Genomic DNA, 9,307 nt, shown 5'->3' with positions numbered 1-9,307 from the left:
GCTTTATTTCAGTGGTTTGGAACTGAACCTACAATATCTCCAAGGTATGCCTGTATATGTATATAAGCAGATGCACAGGAAGGGGGCTGAAAGGATAAAAGAACACACACTGAATGATGCAGTTCTGCTTCTAGGAAACAAGACAGGGACAGGGAAGAATATATGGTTAGAGAAAGACTTTAACCTTGTGCTTTATGCACTTCTATAATGTCTGAATGCTGTCCAGTGTAAATGCAGTCCTGTACTCCCGTGTAGAGGAGAAAAACATATTATTATAACAAAGATAGAGAGATCCAAGATGGCGGAATAAACACTATGCCTGCGTCCTTCCATGAACACATTAAAATTACAACTAAATTGTAGAACAATCAACCTGGAGAACCACCTGAAGTCTAGCTGAAAAGAAGTCTTTTAACTAAAATTAAAAGAAGAAGCCACGTCGGGACTGGTAGGAAGGGTGGAAACGTGCAACAGGTTAGCCTCAAACCTCCATGTGGAGGTTGAGCACCAGGAGGGATATCTCAGCCATGGAGCTTCCTCTCAGAGGAGTGAGGACCCCAGCTGCAAACCAGTCTCCTCAGCCTAGAGTACTGGTGCAGAAAGAGGAGCCTCCACAACATCTGGCTGTGAAAAACAGTGGGGATTCTGACCAAGAGAAGGCGGTGGGAAACCCAGGCGGCCTCTTAAACGGCCCGCACACAGACTCACTCGCTCGCAGGCACTCACCTTGGGCTCCAGCGGAGGCACAGTAACTCCGAGGGTGTTGGAGACATATGAGGGGCAGATCGATTTGTATTGCTTCAGGTTGAGGGCTGGAGGACAGTCGCCATTTCCCAGTGAGGACGTCCTCCTCCTGTGCAGCCGTGCACCTGGCAGGCAGCCGCCATCTTTTCTGTGTTGAGCCCGCCCCCACATGGCCAAATCTGAATCTGATTGGCCTGGTGAGCTCCCCTGCTTCATCCTGCTGACTCACTGGGACCCTGCCTCACCCAAATCCCCCAACGATGGAGGCACTTTCTCTAAGAGCAGCCAGTCCCACCTGCATTGACTCTTTCTTGGAAAACTATCAGAGTCCAACAGACGAGACCCCAGGTGGGTGATAACTCGCCTCACATGCTCTGAGACTTTACTGAGTAGTTTCAGGCTCAGTACTGGCACTGAACCAGAATTTACGTTAACCGGGTGACCACAGTTCTTCCCACTCTAGTGACTCCCTGAGACCCTTCTTCACCTAAATTGTGTACCACACAAAAGCTTTATCAGTGGCTGAAACTTAAGGGAGCTGTGAGGTGGCAGCAGGCCTCGGGGTGTCCTGGCATTTTGTGGAGCTATCCCAGGCTTGGTACTGTGACAGACATCCTTGGTTCACAGCACGACCTCTCCCACATGCCTCCAGGGTTAACACAGTCAGCGAACAACTGTGCATCACTTACCAGGTAGTCCCCAGCCAAACACAGGCATTAGGTAACCTGGGCTGCCACTGGAGGCCCTCGCAAGAGGCCCCAGAACCAATGTACTTGGAGGTTGGCTTCAGACCATAACAGAGCACTGCCCAAATAGCCCCATAAGTGGCACACCCAAAGGGCGGTCTCAACAGGCACCAGAGGCCATTGGGGTGAATACCACTCAGTCGGGTAAACCCCCACACAGCAGTCTATAAGCTGTGGATATGGCCAAAACCCACAGCCAGTCAGCCTGAGGGTTAGTATCACCCACTGACATGTCAATAGCAATCAAGGCTCAACTATAACAGGAGGGCACACACAACTCACACAAAGGGACACTCCTGAAACACCCAGTGCAGGTGACCAGGGAGACTATGCCACTGGACCCCACAGGGCACCTACTCCATAAGGCCACCCAGCCAAGATTGATGGACATAGCAGATCTACCTAATACATAGAAACAAAACAGAGTGGTACCCAAAATTAGAAAATAAAGATATACATCCCAAATGAAAGAACAGGAGAAAACTCCAGAAAAAGAACTAAACAAAATGGAGGCAAGCAACCTACCAGACACAGAGTTCAAAACAATGGTTATGAGAATGCTCAAGGAACTTAATGAGAACTTCAACAAAAAGATAGCAAGCATTAAAAAGGGCGTAGAAACCATAAAAAAAAAAAAAAAACAGTCAGAAGTGAAGAATACAATAAATGAAATGAAGAATGCACTAGAAAATATCACCAGCAGACAAGATGAAGCAGAGGATTGAATCAACAATTTGGAAGACAAGATAGCAGAAAACACCCAGTTGGAACAGCAAAAAAAAAGAATCCAAAAAAAAATGAGTATAGTTTAAGAGACCTCTGGGACAACATCAAGCATAACAACATTCACATCATAGGGGTACCAGAAGATGAAAAGAGAAAGCAAGGGATTAAGAACCTATTTGAAGAAATAATGACTGAATACTTTCCTAACCTGGCAAAGGAAATAGACATACAAGTCCAGGAAGTGCAGAGTCCCAAATAGGATGAAACCAAACAGGCCCACACCAAGACACATCATAATTAAAATGACAATGGTTAAAGACAAAGAGAGAATCTTAAAAGCAGCAAGAGAAAAGCAGTTAATTACTTACAAGGGAGCGCCCATAAGATTATCAGCTGATTTCTCAACAGAAACTTTGCAGGCCAGAAGAAATTGGCAGGAAATACTCAAAGTGATGAAATGCAAAGATCTATACCCACGATTACTCTACCCAGCAAAGCTATCATTTATAATCAAAGGTCAGATAAAGCCTCTCCCAGACAAGAAAAAGCTAAAGGTGTTCATCACCACCAAACCAGTATTACAAGGAATGTTAGAGGGACTTCTTTAAGATGAAAAAAAAATCAAAATTAAGAATAAAATTGCAGTAGCTACATATCTATCAACAATTACTTTCAATGTAAATGGATTAAATATATCAATCAAAAGACAGAGAGTAGCTGAACGGATAAGAAAACAAAACCCTTACATATGCTGCCTAAAGGACTCATTTCAAATTGAAAGACACACACAGACTGAAAGTAAAGGAATGGAAAAAGATTATTTCATGAAAATGGAAACAAAAAAAACTGGGGTAGAAATACTTATTATACCAGACAAAACAGACTATAAAACAAAGGCTATAACAAGAGACGAAGGAGGACCCAGTAATCCCACTTCTGGGTATTTATCCAAAGAAACCCAAAACACTACTTTGAGGGGACATGCGCATCCATATATTCACTGCAGCATTGTTTACAATGGCCAAGATGTGGAGGCAGCCGGATGTCCACTGATGGAAGAATAGATAAAGAGTAGGAGGTACATATATACAATGGAATATTGCTTGTCATCTGTGGTGGCATGGATGGACCTGGAGGGTACTGTGCTGAGTGGAGTATGTCAGACAGAGAAAGACAGATGCAATGTGATTTTGCTTATATGCAGAATCTAAAGAACAAAATTAACAAACAGAACAGAAACAAATTCATAGACATAGAGAATATTTTGATGGTTGCCAGATCGGAGACGGGTTGGGGGTGTTGGTGAAAAAAGGGAAAAGGATTAAAAACTACAAATTGGTTGTTAAAAAGTAGTCATGGGGATGTAGGGTATAGCATAAAAAATATAGTCAATCATATTATAATAATTATGCATGATGTCAGATGGGTACTAGATTTGTTGGGGTGATAGATTGGAGGGACACGGTGAAAAACGTGAAGGGATTAAGAAGTACAAATTGGTACAAAATAGTCATGGGGATGTAAAGTACAGCATAAGGAATATAGTCAATAATATGGTAACAACTATGTACAGTGCCAGGTGGGTACTAGATTAGTCAGGGGGATCACTTCTTAAATTATACAAATGTCTAATCACTATGTTGTACACCTGAAATTAATACAAAATAATATTGAATGCCAAAAAAAAATGCAGTGTGAATGGAAGAGGGAGCTCTGGAGTCATGGTGCAAGACAAGGTGAAAAGATGAGCAGGAACCCAACCATGCAGGGCTCCAAGGGTCAGACTAAAGGTTTCGGTTCAAACATAATTGCAATACAATTTCAATGAGGATTAGGCAGAGCAGTGATATGATTGCATTTGATTTTTAAAAAGATCACATTGGCTACTGTGGAGCGCATATCAGGGGTCAGGAGTTAGGAAGACAAGAGTATGGATTTAATGAATTCAAAATAATTCAGTCTGGATTGGAAGTCAGTAATGGTGTGGATGGAGAATGGTGAAATGTGAGACAAGAGAGGTAAACAGGAGATCAGAGAGTATATTGTAATCATATGGGAAACTATATAAAATCTGATTGACAATGATACCCTGTGTCAAAATTTTTGAAAGACCTTAACCAAGAGAGGAGTCAGGAGAGCCTGTGGGAGGAGCCCTCACACCCTGTCAGTGGTGAAAGCCCTACAGGGAGAGCTCTATGGTTATAAGCGAGCTCTGTGGTTATTACAGCCCATTCCCTTAACTTCCTCTTTTTCCCTCTGAAAAGAACTTCCTTCTTCTTGCTCTCAGGGACTTGCATGTGGCTTCCCATGGCTGCACATACAAACTGCAATTCTTTCTTTTAACCAAATAAATCACTTTTGCTGATGGAAGAAAAAAAAAGATAGGCTCAGCGATGAGCCAACGGCCAGTCATCGTCAAGTCAAATGCTGGGTCTAAGAACTAACCCGTTCAAATAATGTTTAAACCTTAAAGTTTCTATTGGTTTCATCAAAACCATACTACAGCTTTTCCAAATAAGAAGGCAGGGCTGCTATGAGGTGCAAAGGGGTCTTCTGAATTGCAGTGGCAACAGGATCCAAAGGTCCTCGCTCTGTCTGTTTCATTTGTTTTGGAAACTAACGGGAATGGGCAAGGATGGTGGGAGCTTTCTGCGCTCCCTGGAAGCTGACGGACAGTCAGAACTTTGATGGGGACATCAAGGCCCTAGGTGTGGGCTTTGCCACTAGGCGGGTGGGACATGTGATTCAACCAACAGTGATCATCAGTCAGGAGGGGGACAAAGTGGTGAGCAGGACTCAAAGCACATGCAAGAACACAGAGGTTAGTTTCCATCTGGGAGAGGAGTTTGATGAAACGACTGCAGATGACAGAAACTGTAAGTCTGTCATCAGCCTGAATGGAGACAAACTCATTCACGAAATGGGATGGCAAAGAAACAAATTTCCTAAGAGCAATTAAGGATGGCAAAATGGTTATGACTCACTTTTGGTGATGCGGTTGCTGTCCGCCACGATGAGAAGGCATAGAAAGGTTCCTGATGTGGAGGTGGAGAAGCGCTACAATTTTTGTTTTCTCAAGTCTCAGTGCTCTCCTGCTATTACAGCATGGCTGATCGCTAATTAGAATGTTATCCTTGGTGTGGAAAACGGGGATTTAAAAACTTGTTTTGAAAACGTATTACCTTAAGCAACTAGCCCAATTTTGATCTGCAAAACATCATGTTTTATAGTTTGCATTAAAATTTTAAGCTACATTTTTAAAATTAAAAAGTGAATACATTTTATAATTTCCATTGGAATGTAAATCAAATTGGAATGAAAATCTTATACCCGTGGGGGAAAAAAACCATAATACAGAGTCCTACTGGAATGCGGCTAAGAAAGTAAATTGAATAGGTTTGCTTTAATTCACATGATTAAACTAAAGACAAAACTGCTGGAACTTGAGCATAACTTTAAATTATATATATATATATCTCATTTATTGAAATATAAAGATCTTCATTTACACGTTTAAAAACAAAAACATGAACAGGGGTATTTGTAATACATTTTGCATTGATAGACCCTTCCCATATATGAAGTTAGTTGTCTCACACATTCACCACACCACTGTTTTGGGACCATTTACGTATTTTTCTCTTTATTATTTCTAAAATATAAATTTTGGACATTCAAAAGTGCAACAGTTAATGTGCCTGTGGGGAATATCACAGTTAAAAAAATATAAACAAAGGCAGTGATACAGCTTGTCATAAATGTTTTGGCAGTATTCTCCAAGTCTATATAGAAATACATATATACATATTGATGTATAACATCATTTTATCTTACGTCCCTCTTCACAAAAATAGGACCATTTTGTTACAATTGGCAGACCACATTTTAAGGACATCATTGATCATTTAAAAAGTCACAAATTGTGTTTCTCAAGCCAGCTTTGATTGTCTTCATAAAAACAGAAAGCAGAAAGAACTGGCACATTTTCATGTAGGGATTTTTGCAGGAGGCCAGAAAGGAAACAAATCTGTGATACACTGAAAAAACTGTTTTGAAAAAAAAGCAGTTGCACACAAACTCAGGTGGGAGTGCTTATTAGGACTGGAACTTGCTGGTCTGCGAATTTTCATCCAGCCTCATGATGTCACGCCAGACTCAAAGGAACATCAAAACGTAAAGTACCAACAAAAGAAGGCTGTACAAGGGAAAGTGAGTGATAAACAGAATGCTTGAGCTGTGATTCTAGAAACACAAATGTATTTCAAGTCTAACTGGCTCTACAGAACTTAGTCAGGTTTTCTATTTTAATTGGCCAATCTGGCTCAGTCTTCATACTATGAAAAAGGTGGATAAGAAAGTTGGAGCTTGCATTGAGATTGCACCAGTAGGTAGTCAAGTACCTTCTAATTGCTTCTACATCTTCCAAAGCATCACCTGCCAGGAGCCCATACAGTGATTGCAGTAATCACAGCCCATGTTTCATTCATATGGTGTCAGCGATTAAATGGTACTGCAAAGAATGCCAATGAACCCACACCAACCAGTTTGGCAGTTTGGATAGATGTGACAATTTGTCTTCCCATCTAACTCCGAAATATCAGTGAAACTTTTTTATTTTTTTCACCAAAATACTGACCCGATTATAGAGACCTGGCACACTGAATTGAATCATTTTTGTACGTGCATTTTGGGGGGCCAGAGGGAGGGAGTCAGTGGGAAGCAGTGTCTGCCTTTGGAAGACCTGCCAAACCAAGATTTAGCTTGCTCAGCCTCAGTTAAGACTGGGAAGTTAAATTAAGGGTAGCAATTGCTAGTTATACGGCATTAAATGTCACTGACCCAAAGCCAAAGATTTTAATAGTAGGCTTCCTGCATGGTTGACTTCTACCCCAGTTCCTAATTTCAAATTATTTTTTTCCCATGGCAGTTTCCTGAAACCTAAGCCAGTGTTTCACAAACCTGACTGATCAGAACAGCCAGGGTGTTTATAAAAAAATAGGTTTCTGCTCCCCCCAGACTTAATAGTTCAGAATCTCTGGGATGGGATCCTAGAATATGGTTGCCAGTTCCATTTGGGAAGCAAGGACCCAGGATAAGGCACACACAGCCTTCACTAAAAAATGCCTTTATGGTCTCAGAGTTTCAAACTATTTCTCGTTGGGGTAAGAGATAAAGGAAGAGGGTTCATGCTCAGGGCAGTCTTCTGGCTCTTTTAGGGGTCATAGAATTTTAAAAATATATATGTGGGGATGCACCAAAGTTGAGATCTACCGAAGTTACCACCAAGCATGAGAAAACCTCTGCAAATGCCATCTTTTTGCTGATGATTATAGTTTCCACTATGTAACCACATGAGAAGTCATGTTAGACATAAGTTTATGCTTTTATACAACTGAGAACACTTAGGATTTAGGGGTTTTGCTTGTTTTGAATCCCATTACTTCCGAGGGCAGTTAATTGTTTTTAGTACAATGGATTAGGGAACCTATTCAGTACACAATTAAAAACTCTGACTTCCTGGATGACACTACTTTTACGTTGTTCTCTATGCTCAACTAAATTTAATCCACTAAAGCTATTACCATATTTTATAGAGAAACGTATGTTATTTAATATACATGTCAAAAACTGTCAAACTTGTCACCTACTTAGTAAGGATTTTTTTAAAATTGTGCTTTCTCTGTAGGGAAAACGTGTTACATATTACACATTTAACATTATTGATAACAGTAGTATTATTATAAACATAGGTAACGATATAAAAATGAGTTGTTGGGCTTCTAAATTACCCAAATCTATTAAACAAGGTTGGTTAATCATTAGCCGTTATCTCTTTAAGATTAAAAAAAGTAAAATGTTATAGTACCAATACCTTTTAAGGTTCAAAAGTGGTTTTGCATGTACTTCATAAGAAAGTTCCACAGCAGCTGATACCAGGTTTCAGGCAGGAAGTACATGGATGGGTTAAGTGGTCGGTCTCTTCAGAGGTCCAGAGAAGATAGTTAATACAAGTCTAAACACATCCTTGGTTAGAGTTATTTACATAATTACAACGCTGGAATTTTGTTGCCACAAAAATTGTGTACGGTGGAATCTCACCAATGCCCTTGAAACACAAAGTTCGTCTCTCACAGCCCATTATTTCCTTGTCCATCTACCTCCACACTTCACACGCTGAGATGCTACTGAAGCACTGCAAGAGGCAATGCTGGAAAAGGTCATTTCAAAATATCCCATTCACTCCTATTTAGAATTAGAAAGCTCCCTGAGGCCCTTGGCTGGGAACTTCTCTTTACACATCATCCAAGTCCGCCTCTCAAACTTTGCATTGCAATAAAGTGGTTTTCTTAGAAGGATTCAAGGTGGCTCCAGGGGCGGAAGGTGCCCCTCGAGTCTGCCAGTTACAGGAAGCTGTCCTCCACCAGATCTGAGGAGTCGATGCCAATGTCGTCCATCATATCGATGTCCTCAATGGTCTCGTCCTCTCTCTTGATGAAGGTAGAACTGCTGGAACCTGTCTCAATGGCACTCTCTTCAGAGGTCTGTGAGCTGGAGGAGGAAAAAAATCGGAAAAGTCACGGCCACATACAGACCAACGAGACCATGGTGGTGTTTCTAGGGTGTCCTCCCCAAAGGCAAAGGAGGTCTTCCTGCAAGATCCTTGACATTCAAACTCAGGTTACCCATTTGGGCAAGATTCTGCCACCAAGCCAGATAGCTACTCATCACCCATCACACTGCAGGGGGACACATGGAAAAGCAAGATCCATAGGTCATCTCCACACTTCAGCTTTCCTTCTCTTCTGCCAAACTTTCAGCAAAGCTGCTAACAAGCTGCGACCATTTCTATTGTCCCTACTCCAGTTAGCCCGTAAAATTGAGAGGGATCCTAGAGCTGGTATTCTCTGGGTCTAGCAGCCAGGAGTTGGCATGGTAGCCCTGCAAACCCTCTCCTGAGGCTCAGGATGCTTGGCTCTGGGAGGAGAGAGGGCATGAGGAAGACAGGGCTAAACTGCACGCCTTCCCCCAGTTCATATGTTGAATTTGCAACCATGAGATGAGTATATTTGGGAGAGGACCTTTAAAAAAGG

At 41.6% G+C, this 9,307-nt stretch overlaps 1 protein-coding gene and 1 pseudogene across 3 annotated transcripts in view; one reads left to right on the top strand and one right to left on the bottom strand.

Moving 5' to 3' along the window:
• Positions 1–4,786: 4,786 nt before the first annotated feature.
• LOC109451688 (fatty acid-binding protein, brain pseudogene) lies at positions 4,787–5,327 on the top strand (annotated as a pseudogene).
• Positions 5,328–5,831: 504 nt separating this feature from the next.
• Positions 5,832–9,307, bottom strand: part of PDGFRA (platelet derived growth factor receptor alpha) — a 40,632-nt gene continuing 37,156 nt past the window's right edge. For all 3 annotated transcript variants that reach the window (XM_019740166.3, XM_074324546.2, XM_019740168.3), the window contains exon 23: positions 5,832–8,765. In XM_019740166.3, the coding sequence (XP_019595725.1) occupies positions 8,618–8,765 (148 nt within the window). In that variant the 3' untranslated portion in view covers positions 5,832–8,617. The remainder of the gene's footprint in view (positions 8,766–9,307) is intronic.

Source organism: Rhinolophus sinicus, chromosome 1 (genome assembly GCF_057876585.1).
Source record: "Rhinolophus sinicus isolate RSI-liver-muscle chromosome 1, RSI-T2T, whole genome shotgun sequence".
NCBI classification, from domain to species: domain Eukaryota; kingdom Metazoa; phylum Chordata; class Mammalia; order Chiroptera; family Rhinolophidae; genus Rhinolophus; species Rhinolophus sinicus.
The sequence above is the reverse complement of the archived record's forward strand: the minus strand, read 5'-3'. Positions and strand labels throughout refer to the sequence as shown.